Below are 17,810 nucleotides of genomic sequence, written 5' to 3'. Positions count from 1 at the left end.
AGAAAACTGCCAATATCCTTATGCCTTTATTCAAATCTATGGTTATGGCCACACTTGGCATACTGCGTACAGTTCTGGTCACCACACCTCAAAAGGATATTATAGAGCTGGAAAACGTGCTCAAAAGAGCAACCAAAATGATCAAGGGGTTGAAACAACTCCCCTATGAGGAAAAGTTACAACATTTGGGACTTTTTAGCTTAGAGAAAAATGAAGTAAGGACAGATAGGATAGAGGTGTATAAAATTATGCATGGTGTGGAGAATGTGGATAGGGAGATTTTCCCCCCTCCCTCTCATAATACTAGAACCCAGAATCATCCAGTGAAGCTAAATGGTGGGATATTCAGGACAGATAAAAGGAAATACTTCTTCACACAGTGCATAGTTAAACTATGGAATTCACTTCCACAAAATGTAGTTCCACCAACTTGGACAGCTTTAAAACGGGATTAGACAAATTCATGGAGGATATGTCCAAATGTGTACTAGTCACGATAGCTATATATTATCCCCAGTATCCGAAGCAGTATGGCTCTGAACACTAGTTGTTGGGGAATATGAGCAGAAGGGTCCTGGTGCTCATGTCCTATTTGTGGGCTTCCTGTGGGCACATGGTTGGCTACTGTGGGAACCCGATGCTGGATTAGATAGGTCTTTGGTATGATCCAGCAGGACGCTTCTTATCTTCTCATCCTTCCACCCCACCACACCCACATACACCCCCCCACACACACACATGCACTCTTCCTTCCCTTCTGTAACATCCATGAAATCCATGACCACCCACCCAGATCTTCCTCAGGACCCATAATGATCTGAAGAGGATGATTCTCTAACAGCTGCACTCTCTGTGGCAGGACCTCTGAGCACATTGTTAGAGTGTTGTCAAGCAGACCCTCCAGTAGTCACACTCAGAGCATGGACTATAGAGAGCATAGCTGCTACAGTGTTGTCCTCTTCAGCTTGTTAATAGTCTGCAGGGAGGATTCCAGCCCCAGTCCTGATGATGCTGGCAAATTAGCAACAGCAACTGCAAGGTGGGTGGTTAGGGCAGGTTGCAGGAGAGAGCCCCTCAGGTCCATATGTGGCACACAGCATGGAAGTCACCTTAAATTACTCCCAAATTCCCAGTGTTGCTCTCTGACTCGTCAAAGACCTTGTATCCAACCGCAAGTCTTTCTGATCTAGCTGTGTTCTCCAGGTCACTGCAAAATTATCCAAAAAAGGAAGCCAGTGATTCATTGTCACATAGCGCATCTGCTATGATGGGTAATTTAAAATGGAGCTCTATATGGCACTAGACACATGTACACATTACTGCATGATACTATGCGAAACTGTGTAATCTGCTCTTCTCTTATCTGAACATCTGATTATTATTGAAAGGCTTGGGCAATTGCAGTTCAAATGGCCACTGATTCATGTGCTTTGTCTCCATGAGCCAAAAGTATACTGTAGCTATAATTCCCAATTCCCATTTTCTGTTTTCCTCAGTAGATAAAGAACACATTAGATGCCTGGAAGACGAAATAACAAAATAAACCTTACATGAACAGTCAGGCCACTCAGTAGAGTAAGGAGGATCCCAGATGCCATCTGCATAGGCACAATAATAGTTTTCATTGGAACCTGCTGTGAAGTCATATCCATCCATGCAATATAATGTGCAATTAACTCCTGTCTCATCTTCCATGCATTTAAAATCCCCATTCACTGGGGTAAAGGGAATTTCACAGGGTGAGCCTGAAAAATAAAAACGTTAGAGTAGGGCTTGCGTGCTTCCTCCTTGTGTGTGGCATGCAAATCTCCCTTAATCTGGATATTGAACCTCACTCCAGATGAGTGGATATCCCTCATTCCATTCCTTTATCGTTTTGTGGGCTGGCTGTGCTTTATATTCCACTCGTTCTGAATCCTGGTTTAGCTTGGAGAATTTCTGCCATCAATTCTAGAATCGAAATATGCACAGTTTCCCACAACTTTTAATTCCTTCAGTTCATTTGCACCCTCTTCCCTTTTTTATATTAACAATCTGTACATGCCCATAGCTAAATATGGCAAAAAGGTAACTTGATGTGACTATATGTATGATTGCATCAAGAATCTTTTTGTGCAGCGTTTCATTGATGTGCACAATTAGTAAATGGACCCAAACAAAACACTCTTGATACAACTGTGCATGAGAATGCATCCATTGCTTTTTTGCATATAGGTAATGTGAATTTTTTGCACATCATGGAAAGAAGACAGGAAGGAACTGAAAGCTGTGGTAAACTGAATGTGCACAGCACTGTACAACAATCGGTGCTGGGGGGCGGAGAGACCAACAACAAAACAAAGTAGGATTCCTAAGGAATTGGTTTCTCTTTAGAAACAAGTCTGGATAACTTGGAATTCCAAAATCTGAATTCTGATGAGGAGAATTCTGGAAGCATCCCTAAATAGTGCAAGTCATCCTAAATACAAGCACCATTAAAACACACCTCTGATGACAATGTGTAGCTCACAGGTCCTGTTATTTCCTGATGAGTCCACTGCAGTATATTGAACCACTGTCTCTCCTTTGAGAAAGAGATCTCCAGGTGAGTGACTTTTAGTTATTGTTAAGGCTGCTCCTAGAATAGTCATAGACAAAAAAAAGGGGCAAGTGTCATTCCAGTTTCAATGCTCTACAAGCCTGGAGCACTGCCAACCCACAAGCCTGAACTCAAAATCATTGTTCTGGGCTTTAGATACTTGAAGTACAATCCACAAACCATGTATTCTGATTTCACTCATATCCCAATGAAATTTATGCTACATTCCAAGATGTTTCTGTAATGAGCGTGCCATGCATCCCAGCCTTAATATGATTATTTAAACAATCCTATAATGCTTTTTGTTCACAAGGACAACATGGTGGATGAAATGACGTGTTCTACTCTATTCCTACACTTATCTCACACTTTTGTATCATCTGAGTAGAACAGATGTATCTAATAATAATAATAATTTATATAGTGCCATGAATTTGCATTACACTTTATAGAATACAACAACTTCTTATTTACCGTTTGAATGAAAAATGTGTAAACTAATAGAAATCACTGTGCTGTATATTAAAATAATGATAATTTCTATTATTCTAAGAATATTTTATTTTCTTACTTTGGGGATACCTTCGAATGTATTCTAACGGTTAATGAATACTTATAATATCACGACATTTATTTTGTCGAGATAAAAGCCAAATAGTAGCGTTTATTCCACATTAATTATTACATAACAAAAGCTTTATCTTTAGATCTTATAATTCTTAATGCTTATCATGACAGAGTTTTCTAGAGATGTGTTTTATGTCCAAACTAATGCTCCAAATGATTTCTTGGGGTGTTTTCACTCTCTTTTTGTACGACTCTTCCCCCTGCCCCCCAAGTCACTGACCTGAGTTATCTGAAAACTGTGGCTCATCCCATGTTACTCTGTACTCCTTCTCAGCTACCTGAATTGGCGGTGGAGATCTGCATTTATCAATTACTGGAGGTTCAATGTCTAAATAATTTGAAGACACAGAAGGAAATTTGATAGCAAGGCAGCAGAAAAATTTACACAAGAATACCAAGACAAACTCAGAGATGCCATGCACATTTAAGGTAATTGCTCCCTGTGGAGTTGAAAATCATTACAACAGGAAATATAAACTATTTAACATCAATAAATGCAGCATGGATACTTGTACATCATGTTTAAGACTGTAATACAAACACTGAAAAAGCTGGCACTGCAACTTCCCCTAAAGCAGACATTTATCTGTCCCCAACTAGCACTCAACTGCCAGACACTGTACAGACCACGGCTGAAGATCCTAAGCATATGTGCAATGGCAAAAAACTCTATGGAGTTAAGGAGACTGCAAGTTCACTGGTGTGAGCTTTTGACTTCAGACATGTGTATTCAATAAGACTATTCACCTGATAAGAATCAGAAGACTGTTTTAATAGCATGGAATAGCGGGCCTTCTCTGCAGAAACATAAGCAGCTGGAACGTTGCCAGAATCCTTCCTGTATAGAACAATGAGGGCTCAACACAGCCATGAAACCACATCCTCACCGATGTCTCAATGCAATCTTACAAAATCTCATCCACAAAATCCTGCAAACTGAACCACACCTGTCCCTTGTACCAGGCCAAATAGGATTAAAATGGGGGAAGGAAAGGGCTGGAGCAACTCCCCTATGAGGAAAGATTACAATGTTCGGGGCTTTTTAGCTTTAAAAAAAGGCGAGTAAAGCAGGGACCAGAGGTGTATAAGATTATGCATGTTGTGGATAAAGTGGTTAGGGAGAGTTTTTCTTCCATGCTAGAATCTGGGGCCATTCAATAAGGCTGAATGGTGGGAGAGTCAGGCCAGACAAAAGGAAGTACTAGGCAACAACCTGGCTCTCCATTACAGACCAATTTAAGTTTCTGAGCTCTTTTTAAAGGCAGCCTATGTGGACAGCTTGTCAGCTTCATGGTTCTTAAAAAAGCAGAAGGATTTTCTGTGGCAATTCTACCACCTTTCCACCAAGATAAGGCATCTCTCCACAAGGACAGGGTGCCCTGCAACTGTGGATCTGTCTTCCCTTGGAGATTTACCAAAATGACAACCTGAGCATTTTTCAGAAATCTTGTAAGACCCTCTTCTTTATTTATGCTACTTTTGGCTGCCAACTTAAGCTGCTCTTTGTTGGGATGTGTATTATTTATCTGTAGCACTCACCAATAACTTTGATGCTGAAAGTGCAGCTTGCCTGGTTTCCAGATCTGTCAACTGCTGTGTATGTGATGCCAACTTCCCCAATTGGGAAAAGGTAAGGCGGTATAAAAGCTGGAGTAACCTGAATTGACACCTGTAGTAAGAACAAACTTTTTAGAGGCACATGGGACACTAAATATTGAATTCTTAGCCAAGTCTAAAATTAAATGTTAGGAAATAGTTGCCAGAAGCCATTTTCAGTGTGAAACAGGTTATATGAAGGAGCTGGAAGCTGACCAGCACCCCTAAGTATTTAGGCTAATTAACTGAATCAACATGCACTGCTCTTATGGGGAAAAAAAGTCCTGTCTAACAGAAATACAAGATCTAAACATGGGGCAGTATTGTTATATATGAAACTGAATGAATTTGTCTGTTATGCATTTGCACTTTAGCTTTTGGGTTCACATCTATATTTTATTAATGTGCTCCCTGGTTGATAATTCTAGGATTTTTCTTCACATTAAGTTTAGTTTTGACTTCATTTCTTTTCTTTTCAATATTAGCCTTACTTTTTATTACTCTGAAAACACTGGTGTTTCACCCTTTGAGCATAAGAGGGTGCTTATGCTCAAAATACCCATGGCATCAAGTATATAGTTTTTCTTTTACTTAAGGCAGCTTCCCGGGAGACTGGCACCATAAAGAGGAACATTTTAACTCTTTCCTCTCTGCTAGTTTTGCATAGCCAAATTGCTGTGCCCCTCCCCACAAGCTGGTTTTACCCATATGGAAGGGAAGATATGGGTTTCTTTCCTTCTGCATGGTAAAAGCAGGCAGGGGCTCAGTCTGGAAAACCAGCAACCCTCGCCAATCTCCCACTGGAGACTGCAGTTTGTGCAGCTACTTAGGTAAAAGATGTAAACACCAGGATTGAGAGGAAAATATACATGATGGACGCATTGTGTGTTGGCTGAGCCTTAATCACAACTACCCTCTATGCAGCTCCTTCATACATGCAACTCCCCATAAGATCTGGCTGCACACAGATAAAAGGCATCTTCACTGCTGTTCCTTCAATGCATGGGGTCCCACTGGACATGAAAAAAAGATTCCATGTAGACCAGTGGAGTAAATCCATGCTGCTCCTTTCTTGAGCAGGATGTGTCAAGAATGTAGAAATCCTACATTCTGCAAGAATGTAGAAATGAACATATTCTCATGTTCCTTTATCAGTGACCTCCTCTACTAATGCATTGGTTAAGGAAACTACTCACATGAGCAGCTGAATGCTAGAGTTGGTGCCTAAGAATAATAAGAATAATAATTGGAATTCTTTGCACTTGTGGTTTTGAGAATTCAAGGCACTTCATACCCATTATCTCAGTAGTTTAGAACATATGAATTGGGCCTAAAAAGAAATTACATCAAGCTAAACGCCCTGATGTTTGCTTACCTCATCTCTAGAGTTATCATTTGCATCTGGAACCTGCCAGCTAATGTTTGCAGTATTCTGGTGTTCAAGAGTAGAAGCTTCAATGTTACCAGGGCAGCTAATTTTAGGGGGTTCAATGTCTGTAGCAGAAAGACATAGAAGCCAGTTTAGAGCATTTATTTACAAAGGTATTCTAAAAAGAATGGTATTTCAATGGTACCATTTCTTTCCCCCCCACAAGAAGCATGCCTTTATGTCTTGATTTATAAAACTATCCATAACCCACACCAATGTTACTATCCATAACCTGAGCAGAGGTTTCTGTCATTCAAATCCACACTCTATATTTTAACGAAACGGCACTGTTTTCCTCTGCATTATGAGATAATGAGAATACACACACAAACACACATACCCACACATATGCTGTCATCAAAAAGCTTTTTGTCTGCTTATAAAAACTGAGTATTAGGCCTATTATAAAAAATTGCATATGAATTTTATTATAATCTTCACAAAACTCAAGAAAAAAACAAGAAAAACTGAAGAAACATGACTTCAGAACAGGATCAGAACAGTCAATTTTTTCTTCTTTATATTTAAATGTGCATGATGGTCAATAGACAATGAAATCTCCAGTTCTACAGATGAACCACTTAATCTTCTTGATATGGAGCCTCTCCAAACCTTTACAGTATGATTAGTTTATTACTGCAGTTCTCTTTGATTAATGCTCTCCATTTTCATTAGGCAAGCAAAACATCACTCAACGCTGAAGTCGTTCACACCTCAAAGACGTTAAGTAACTTCATGTTCAACACTACTATTATATATGTATGATCAAACATCTAGCAACATACGTAATTTAGCAATCAAAAGAGAAAAAATAAATGCAAATATAATTTAAACAGTATTGCATTTGTGTGAGAGTTCTGACATGAATGGCTTGACTAGTGTGATGTCTTAAATTGTTTAGTTGCCCAAGGAACAAAGTCGTTTGCAGTGCAGTGCAGACATAGGGATGGGTGAACCAGGGATGTTTGAGTTCACCAAAATTCTCTGAACATCACTTTGAAGCTCAGTTCGGCTCGCTTCTGTTTTTTCAAACTTACTACTTATAATTTCCCCAACAATCTCTTCCCCCCAATTCTTCTCTTCTCCTTTAACAAAAATAAATTATCGTAAAAATCCATACCTTTACAGAAAGCCTTCTGCACATTTTCACTCCACCTCCCAGTAGCTAAACACCTCAGTTCTTCTTTAATCCCAGACAAAAGGAATCCACTGGGACAACTGAACCTACACACAGTTCCATACTTGGAAGGCTCAAGCGCACAAATATGTGGGTGAATAGTCACATGTTTTGGTTTCTGGAAGACAGGGCAATGCATTTCTAGAAGAAGGAAGTACATGAATGTCAATGGATGCAAAGAGAATACAAGCGCAATATTTTATCAGCCAATAGCACAAATGCTGATTTATGTTAAATAGAAGAAGAAACCCATGGAACTGTGTTGGAGGGAAAGATCGCTGAAGGCCAGCAAGATGGCATCTCTTTAGGGATGTAGGAAGTTGCCAGGCACTGTTGGTTTTTTTTTTAATGTACCATTTTTCACATTTTAAAAAAAGCAGCGGCAGTTGTCTATCAGAAGATTGGCTGAAGGGAGCCTTTAAATTTGTCACACATGCTCTTTTTACTCTCTCAGACAAACATTGTATGAGAGAGCCAAAGAACATTGGATGATGGAGCTGTAATCCAACTGGAACTCAGCTCAGCACTTGCTCCCTCTTCAGCCTTACCACTGAGTATGGGAGCAAGCAAGAGTGGTAGGAGATGCTGAGTCCACAACTGGAGCTAGGCTCTCTATCTGGTCTTCCTTCAGTCTTCTCCCCCATCCACTCTGAAGCAGAAGAGGGAGTAAATGCTGAGCTACAATATGAGCTGTGTGGCTGCATAAGAAAAGACCCCCTTATGTCTTTTCTCCCACTTCCACTTCCAGGGGAGGACAGGGGGAGGACATCTTGTGGGGAGCCTCTCACTGTTTCTTTTGGCATGTTGTCAGGAGCCTGGAATGCTGAGGGGCCAGTTTCTGAAGTCTGGGAGGAGCTTCTTCAGAAAATGGTATCTCTGACACATCTTCTCATGTGCTCATTATCATGACTTCTAGGCACACATTTAAAGTAATGTCTGTTTCAGTCCTAAGTGGCTGAATACTGCTGCACAGGAACTAGCAATGTCTGTAGATAAATCTGAAGTCCAGCAATATTTGATGGCTGCCAAAAACAGCAGGAGGAATGAAAGATATTGCATTGTTCAGAACCACATATGTATGCATAGTTTACATCAATAGTGCCCAGTTTGACACAATGAAAGCAGTTGAAAGCATATTCCTGATGGGCTAAACCTCAATATATTTTAGACAGATGGACTTCATTATTCTTTATGCATTTTTCACCAACTCCATGATGTTTTTTTCTTGTAATATGATGAGCTTATTAATTTAAAAAAATGCACAGACCCTTATCTTAAATTTCAAGGACTTACTTTAACATGTTATGGTTTCCAAGCCCTTATAACATATATGACTATTATGTTTTTCAAGTTTTTGCCTGCAGTCCTGGAAGCTAGAAACCATTTGTCTCCTCCTGAGTTTTACAGTTCTAATGTATATCCACAAGCCTATTTTTCTCAAACCTACATATGTAACACAGTTCTAAAAAAATGCTTGTGGGAGAAAACAAAGAAATGTTACAAGTTGCATAGAAACTGTGACCAAACTTTGTTGTAACAAAGGGTGTTTCCAGACAAGGCTTTTTAGTATGCAACTGCACCACATTTAGGAAGGCTGGTAATACTTTGAAAGGTATTGGCTACTTCTGTGTTTCTCTAGTGGCACAATGGATGTAACATTAAACCATAGTTTTGTGTTATGATAACAAGCCACGGAGACCCTCAGGCCTGCGTGCACCCCGTTCCTTCTCCAGCATGGATGCAAGAAAGAATTTGACAGTGTTTGTGTCTGTTCTAGATTAACCACAATTCACCATGTCATCCAAACTCGACAAACTGTGGTTAATCTTAACTATAGAGAAAAAACTATAGGCTTTTTAGTGTGCAATTGCACCACATTTAGGAAGCCTGGTAATACTTTGAAAGGTAAGATAAAAAACTTTAATAACAACAATAACAATTATTATTGTAGTAGTAGTAGTAGTTGTTACTATTATTATTGGTGAGACAACAGACAGTAACATAAAAGAACATACCCACACACTTTGGTTCCTTCCCATCCCACTGTGCATTGCCTTGACAGGTGAGTTTGGAGTTGCCTTCTAGTTCATAGCCCTCATCACAGGTCACTAAGCACACAGTCTTATATGAGATCTCACTCTGTGAGCAATTAATATGCCCATTTTGAGGAGCAAAGAGTTTGGGGCATGTCCGAACTGCAGGGGTTAAAGCAAGCATGTTAACACTTTTATACTGGAAAGTAACAGATACTTACAGCATCCATTTCTCTTGGTAATCATCATTCCCCAATGAAACTATATGCAACAGTAGGGCCAAGACTTTCAAAAGCGTATTCAGGTTTTGGCTGTTGAATTCTATGTATTTTATGGGTCCAAGAATGCACATACAGCGCTATCTAGAGACCTGATACCTCAAACAGGCATATTGGTCTGCCACAATTACAAATGGAATACTGGGAAAGATGAAGCTGAAACCAATAAAAATGTCCTTGAGATGACTCGGCAAATGGGATTTATTCGTGCACAGGGGACTGACTGATGACAGAATTTCCCTCCAAGTTCAATTGGCTTGTGACCTTGGAAGATCTATATCTATAGATAATGCTCTCTGTGCTTGAGTTGTTCACATGAGTCATCTGGTGCTTTTGCTCCAGATGACTCCTTATAGCCTAAGGACAAAAGAGAAACCCATGAGAGCCCCCTTAACCTAAATTGCTTTAGGTGTCTCAACTCGCTATTATTCACCTGGGAATCTCAGACAGCCAAACAGGATGAGCATTGCATCTTCAGATGGCTTCCACCAGCATACCTGCTCCTCTGTATCCTAGTACTTGGGTACAAGACCAAATCCCACCTCTCTTTTTTTTCACTATTTCCCTTTCCCTTATTCCTTTTCACCCCTGTTTCCTAACAGGTCATACAGGACAAAGCTCAGGTCTTCCTTTAAATAAAATCCAAGGCTTAAGAATATTTGACAATCTTAATTATTATTTTATTCAGCAACTGTCAACTATGCAGTTGTAGCCATCCAGAGGCATTCACACATTTCCAAAGCTAATAAGCAACAACATCCTCTGAGATATCAATCAAATTAAGTCAGATGTACAAATACATAGTTGTATATTTCTTAACCACAGCCATGGCTTAACAGCAGCAGCAGCAGCAGCAACATCTCTCATTCAGGGAGTATATTATATAAAGATTTGCTAACTGAGCTTTTAAACAATTGAACAAAAGAACAGAAGACAAAGTGCCAACCCAAACATTCATCTAACATCTGTGCTTCAGGAATGTCTCGCTCTTCAATTCCAGAATACTGACCTTCTCCAATCCCACCTCCCATGCTTTCTGAAATTTTAAAAAAAGTAAATATGTGCTAAATAATTTTTTTAAAGCATGCCCCTCTGGAACCACAATTTTACTATAGCTATGTTTACTTTGGCAAGCTTCCTTACTTCTGGGTCACATCTTCATAAGAAAGTGGAAAAGCGTCTAGAAGTTTTGCACTGGGCTTGCCAGATACAAAAAAATTATGGCAGACTGAAGGATGATCATCAGATTCCCTCCCCCTGCCCTTGCCCCCATGTCCAACATCTCCCAGATCACTTAAAATGCCTTTATAGAGCCTTGGGGAAAATACTCAGAGACGCACTGTTGCGTGTAAGTCTTTCTAGCTCTTGCCAGTTGTTTTTTCTCCAGTTGTAAAACCAGGAGTCTATATTATCGTTAGATGACAAATACTTCAGGGTGCTGTGAATCTTTATTATCCTCATACATTACTGCATCAATGACTAGAATGCTGTTGTACTGTGTAAAAGGGATCTCCTTACCAGAGCACAAGCGAAACAGAGATTAGGTGGAAGGGACTCCGCTGGTGTCATTTCCATGCTTTTTACATAGGGATTATGCTTGTGTGTCAGGGAACCTTGTTCCCAGCTCATTTACTACAGCTATACTGAGTTTTCTACTTGTAGCACATTCATGCTAGTATTTTAGGGCTTCCTTAGAAATCAATGTAATATAGCCATAATCAGAACAGTTTATCTCAGTCCTCATAAATGCTGAAATGAAATGAGATTCACTTAAGGCCCATCTTTCAGTTTTCCTGGTCCTTCCTTCTTCTCTCCTAACACACATACCTGAACATATGTGCATGACTGCGCACGTCTGCATGCACACACACGCATGCACACACACACAAAACCCAAGAACCCCATTTTGCATTCATTGTCATGACAGCAGTTCCCCTGACATTGCTACAAATTTGATGCACACAGAATGAAACCAACAAATTTGGACCACACTTCCCCATGCCAGGCTAATATTATGATTTTTAAAACAATTCTCCCCTTATTTCAATGTACTGTGTGTGTATGTATGTATAAGGGTGACTTTTCAAAACATACTTGATATTGTTCAGTTCTTACCATGAAGCTCCTGTGATCATAAAAATCCCAGGTTTGGGGTTTCTTTTTGGTAAACATCAATCTATAAGTAACTTTATTGTAACTTTATTGTAATTGTTCTTTCCTGGCCTTGGCTTTAATTAGTTTTACAGAGTTGCTATGTAACTGCATATGCGCTAGCCATTGCTTATCAAAGTTCTGACATATTTTGGCTAAGCAGAACAAGCACAGTTAAATGATGCACATTTCCATGTCACAACCTAACACTATGTAAAGATGTTAACATCTTTCTGCTGTCCTTTAAAAATGTATACAATAAAAAGCTGGGAGAGGGCATTTGTGTTTAGATTAATGTGATGGCCCATAAAACAGTTCCTTTTGATCTCCCATTTGCTTACAACATGCCTTATTAGTGTATGAATAGACAGCAGCATCCAGAGCACATGCCAAGGTTGAGAAACATGTACATTGGAGGAAAACAAAGAACAGAAGAGAACCAAAAGAGTTATCTTTCAAGCCCTTCAAAGGAAATTAGTGGAATATGGAGACAACAGAACAAGGCACTGGCCTAGCTCCCATTTGCCAGTCAAAGCCAATACTTTTGGCATAACCATTTGAAATCTTTTACCTCCCCCACCACCCCCACAATAAACAAATAAATAAGTAGAAAATATGAGCTCTTCGGGAATTCTAAAGAGATGGAAATCAAATGAATGGCAACAGCCACGACAACAGATCAGCCAGCACAGCACTGAGCACGGCAGTGGGCAGGGCAGGCAGGTGCAATTTTCCTCCCCACCACGTATATAGTAGAGAGACTGGGAGAATATAATCGAAACCAAGTCAACAACAGGAAGGCTACTTTTCTTTCAAGGTAAAAAGCTTCATACCTCTGCAGGTTGTTTCTGAACCGGACCAAAGGCCATTCGGCTGGCAAAGTCGTATGCTGCTTCCCACGAGGTCAAATCCTGTTTTACATCGGATTCCGCAGGCAGCGTCGAAGTAATTGTTGCAGACGTTCTGGATAAAATAGCCATTTTCGGGTGGGTGTAGCACAGGACAGTGGACCACTAATTAGAACAAGTAACAGTTAGAAACTGGTTGTAACTATTTAGAGCGTAATCTTACACATCTCTGCTGAATTCAATAGGGCATTTTCCCTAGTAAGAATGTATTGAATTGCAGCCTTAATTGTTGTCCTTTCATGTTGCTGCTAAGTAGGCTATATTTTTAAAAAACTGAACAGAGATCTGCATTAATTTGCATTAGCTTGCCATTCTAAAATAACTCTCATGTACAAACTATAAGATCATTTACACAGTAATGCAGTCCTTGCAGTTTTTCAATTTAAAACAGTGTTCCAAGTGGGTTCCTAAGAACTCTGAGGTTCTCTGAAAGCTTCTAGGGCAGGGATGGGCAACTTCGGGGGGGGGGGGTCACTCCTGCTGTCGCAGCTGTGCCAGCAAAAATGTGAGGATTCGCTACAATAATTCAGCAGCAAACTGCCACAGAGCCTCAGAAAAGTCGAATTTAGCCTGAAATCAAGCTCAGTTTGGAATTTCTTAGGATCCATAGCCATTTGCAGACAATTTTCAGTGGCAAACCACCAACTTTTTGACTGCAGTGCAACAGGAGGGCAGATTAGGCCCACAGGCCATGTGTTGCCCACCCCTGTTCTACAGGAGCCTTCAAGAGGTTTAATAATTGGCAGGACACATTCCTAAACATCCACCCCTACTGACTGCCGAGTGCCATGCACAGCCACAGGAAAATACTAATGGTTTGGTCTGAGGTTTGGTCAGCACCTGATCTGAACCGAGAGTGAACTCTGGCATGAATCCTAGAATCTTCTGCAATGTTCATGGGTTCTATGGAGAAACAAAGGGAATTCTTGGCAGACAAATTAGTTTGGAAAGGAAATTTGTGTAGGAAATTTAAAAACAAACAAGCTGCTGGTTTAAAGAAATATTAATTATGACGTTGATCTTTGTTCAGTTTGCTTAGGGAACAGCTTACCTTCACAAGTCAGACCTCCAGAGCGATACCCTTCCTTGCACACGCAGTCCTCAACAGTGGTACTTCCAGGTGGGGAGGTGTGATTCTCATCAGGACAGGAGATACAGGTGCTAATTCCACCTGGTGAACCTTCAGGCTTGTAGGTCCCTGATGGGCAGGCTATAAAGCAAAGTATGTGTGATAAAACATGAGTCAGGACCAGGGTACTAACACATGTTGCAAGGCCAGATTTTCCTCCCCTCCTCACACTCAAGTTTCATCCAATGCTGGTTGCTAAAAGTGATGCCAAAGGCCTCCATACGTTTCATCTGCAGCAATATGCTTTATGACGAACTTCACCAAAAATACAGCCAAACTTGACTTTCAAGGGAAACCTATTTAAAATGTGTACTTTGCAAGTTCATCTTATGAGAATCTTTCTGTATTCTTGAGATTTATATTTACTAAAGTGGCCAATTCTTTTTCTGCCTCACTATGGCTATCTGGCCAGGATTCAAACCCAGTGAATCTGTGAAGTGCTGCCCTTATCTCTTTCCCAGTGGCATTTTTTTAATTTTTTTATTTACAATATTTATATACCGCTCCGCATCAGAAGATTTTGGAGCGGTGACCAACATGATAAGAATAAAACAATGGTTAAAAGAGTTTTAAAAAGTTAAAATATTTTTTTAAAAGACAAATCCCAACAAAGTGGAGTTCAACAAACCACGGCTGGTCATGCAAGGAACGCCTCTTGAAAGAACAACGTCTTCAGGAGAACCCGAAAGAACACAATGTTGGCGCCTGCCTGACCTCTAAAGGCAGGGAATTCCACAGGAAGGGGGCCACCACACTGAAGGTTCTTCTCCTGGTGGACTCCAACCAGGCCATAGGTCCATGTGGAACCACCAGGAAAATGCCCTCTGATGACCTCAGTGACCGGTAGGTTGGTAAGGAAGGAGGCGCTCTCTCAGGTATCCTGGTCCCAAGTTGTTTAGGGCTTTGTACACTGGTACTTAAACTTAAATTTAACTTAATTTTAAATTACTTAAATACCTTAAACCTGGCCCGGTAGCGAATAGGCAGCCAGTGCAGTTCCCTCAGCAAAGGAGTTACACGCTGAAAAGTGGCAGCTCCCGACAACAGCCGAGCTGCTGCATTCTGCACTAGCTCCAGCTTCCGGACCAGTCTTAAGGGCAGCCCCACATAGAGTGCATTGCAGTAATCCAGTCTTGAGGTTACTAATGCCTGTACCACCGTGGTCAAGCTATCCCTGTCCAGGAGAGGCCATAGCTGGCGAACCAGCCGAAGCTGGTAAAAGGCACTCCGAGCTGCCGCGACCACTTGGGCCTCCAGCACCAATGATGGATCTAGGATACCCCCAGACTACGGACTTGATCTTTCAGAGGGAGTGCAACCCCATCCAGAACAGGCAATGAGCCTATCTCCCAGACCCGGGAACCACTCACCTACAGGGCTTCTGTCTTGCCAGGATTCAGCTTCAGTTTATTGGCCCTCATCCAGCCCATTACTGAGCCTAGGCACTGATTCAGGACTTGCACAGCCTCTCCTGATTCAGATGTCACAGGGAGACAGAGCTGCGTGTCATCAGCATACTGATGGCGTTTAGCTCCAAATCCCCTAATGACCGCTCCCAGCGGCTTCATGTAGATGTTAAACAACATTGGGGACAGGATGGTATCCTGTGGCACCACACAGTTCAATTGCCAAGGGGTTGAGGAATGGTCACCCAATGTTAGTCTCTGAAATCGGCCCCGTAGGTAGGACCAGAACCACTGTAGCACAGTGCCTCCAATACCCATCCCACGGAGTCGACCCAGGAGGATATCATGGTCAATGGTATCAAAAGCTGATGAGAAATCGAGCAGAATTAACAGGGTTGCATTCCCCCTGTCCCTCTCTCGATGAAGGTCATCCATCAGGGCGACCAAAGCTGATTCAGTCCCGTAACCAGAACGAAACCCAGACTGAAATGGGTCTAGATAATCAGTATCCTCCAAGAGTGCCTGCAATTGGTTTGCCACAACCCTCTCAAGTACCTTCCCTAGAAAAGGGGTATTTGTGACTGGGCGGTAGTTGTCTAATACCGTTGGGTCCAGGGTGGGCTTCTTCAGGAGCGGCTGCACTACTGCCTCCTTAAGGACAACAGGGACGACCCCTTCCCATAAGGAAGCATTTATCACTCCCTGAACCCACCCAGTCATACCCCTTCGGCTAGCTTTTATTAGCCAGGAGGGACAGGGATCAAGAGGGCACATGGTCGGTCGCATTATTGCAAGCATCTTGTCCACATCATCAGGCCGTAGCAACGGGAACTGGTCCCACAAAATCAGGCAGATGGCAGCATCAGACACTTTGACTGGTACTGCACTAACAACAGCGTCAAGGTCGCTGCAGAGACAAGCGATTTTGTCCTCAAAGTGCGATGCAAAAAGGTCACAGAGGGTCCTCGATGGGGCTAAGACCCCATTTACTGGGGTAGATGTTAACAACTGCCAGACCACCTGGAAGAGCTCCACTGGACGGCTACTTGAGGACGCAATGGAGGCAGCAAAATAAACCTTCTTTGCTGCCCACACTGCCATGCAATAGGCATGATTATGCACTCTAGAGTGTGCTCGGTTGTCTTCACTTCGAGTCTTGCTCCATTTGTGCTCCAGCCGATGTCCAGCCTGTTTCATTGACCGCAGCTCCCCAGTATACCAGGGAGCAGAACAAGCTCCACAGTGCCGGAGAGGGCACTCAGGTGCGATCATGTCGATGGCCCTCCGCATCTCACTGTTCCACAGTGAGGCTAGGGCCTCGGCTGGATCACCAGCTCTCTCCACTGGAAAATCCCCAAGAGCATTCAGAAATCCATTGGATTCCATCAGTCTCCTAGGGCAGACCATCTGAATAGGTCCCCCACCCCCGTGGGAGGAGAGTAATGCCGTAAGTTCAAATCTCACCAGGAAATGGTCTGACCATGACAATGGGGTTACTTGGAGCCCCCAATCTTCAGACTACCCATCTCACATTTTTATAAATTGTTCCCATGCAGAGAGATAGGCAATGTAAAGAGAATGCATTCAAGAGGTTCATATACTAGGAACTACATATTAAAATGCATTTATTCAATGAACTCAATTACAAGTGTGAAATAATCCTTACATTGCATTTTCTGTACCTGATGCTAATAACTGGTCAGATTAATGAGTTTCATGATCTGCTTTGCACTTCTATAGATCCTCAGAAGCCTATCAGTATGCTCTCTTTTTAACACAGAGTAAAACCGCTCACTCAAAAACTTCAGGAGACCCACAGTAGGGGCCAAGTGACTTCTGGTGGTGGTGTTACCATATCCAATCTCCATACCTAGTAGAAAGGAATTCTAAAGAAAATAATCACTCATAACTGTGTTTTTTGTGCCACCTTAATAAGAAGGCTCGTTGCAAGTTACAAAGCAGCAAAGAGCCAAACGGGTTGTTCTAGCTCCCTGGAAGCAGAGCTGCTTGCTTTGGTTGTGAATCCTGCCGGGTCCTGTGCAACCCCTGGCTCCATTTTCTATGGATTCTGTGGAGGTATTTCTGCTTTGTGACACTTGTCTTTGCTGATGCTATGAGACACAAGGCTAGGCAAAGTAGACATGTTGCTTCAGACTCAGCACCAGGCATACAACATCTTGGGCTATGTACTCTCCCAAGCGCCACAATTCCTCTGTGGTTATCTGGGGACTTAGAGCTGCCCAGGCTGGAAAGAGGAAGACATGTGCAGTTCATGGCTACAGGATTGTGGTTTGTATGTCTGTCGACAACTTCCACAAAACTACATATGCTCATTTTCCATGAAATGTAACTTGTGTTTTTTCTCCGACTTTCTCGAGACTGGTAATGGAACACTCATCCCAAATACAATGGGGTCAATGAGAGGACATGGAAGAATTGTTAAAGTAGATTTTATGCTCCTCTGACAACTGCTTTTGTAAACTCTCAATGTATTTTTA

General features: G+C 41.7%; 1 protein-coding gene across 2 annotated transcripts in view; it reads right to left on the bottom strand.

Annotated features, from left to right (window-relative positions):
- Positions 1 to 17,810, bottom strand: part of SVEP1 (sushi, von Willebrand factor type A, EGF and pentraxin domain containing 1) — a 154,541-nt gene that overhangs the window by 92,385 nt on the left and 44,346 nt on the right. Inside the window, exons 4-12 of one of the 2 annotated variants that reach the window (XM_084834685.1) lie at positions 13,829 to 13,987; positions 12,703 to 12,882; positions 9,423 to 9,602; positions 7,351 to 7,548; positions 6,159 to 6,295; positions 4,745 to 4,874; positions 3,426 to 3,533; positions 2,486 to 2,617; positions 1,551 to 1,745 (exon numbers count right to left, since the gene is read on the bottom strand). In XM_084834685.1, the coding sequence (XP_084690811.1) occupies positions 1,551 to 1,745; positions 2,486 to 2,617; positions 3,426 to 3,533; positions 4,745 to 4,874; positions 6,159 to 6,295; positions 7,351 to 7,548; positions 9,423 to 9,602; positions 12,703 to 12,882; positions 13,829 to 13,987 (1,419 nt within the window). The remainder of the gene's footprint in view (positions 1 to 1,550; positions 1,746 to 2,485; positions 2,618 to 3,425; positions 3,534 to 4,744; positions 4,875 to 6,158; positions 6,296 to 7,350; positions 7,549 to 9,422; positions 9,603 to 12,702; positions 12,883 to 13,828; positions 13,988 to 17,810) is intronic. The other variant, XM_084834684.1, reaches the window with a different exon arrangement.

The sequence above is a fragment of the Heloderma suspectum genome, chromosome 2, assembly GCF_057233095.1.
Source record: "Heloderma suspectum isolate Gila_16-S chromosome 2, 16-S_ref, whole genome shotgun sequence".
Taxonomy (NCBI): Eukaryota; Metazoa; Chordata; class Lepidosauria; order Squamata; family Helodermatidae; genus Heloderma; species Heloderma suspectum.
The sequence above is the reverse complement of the archived record's forward strand: the minus strand, read 5'-3'. Positions and strand labels throughout refer to the sequence as shown.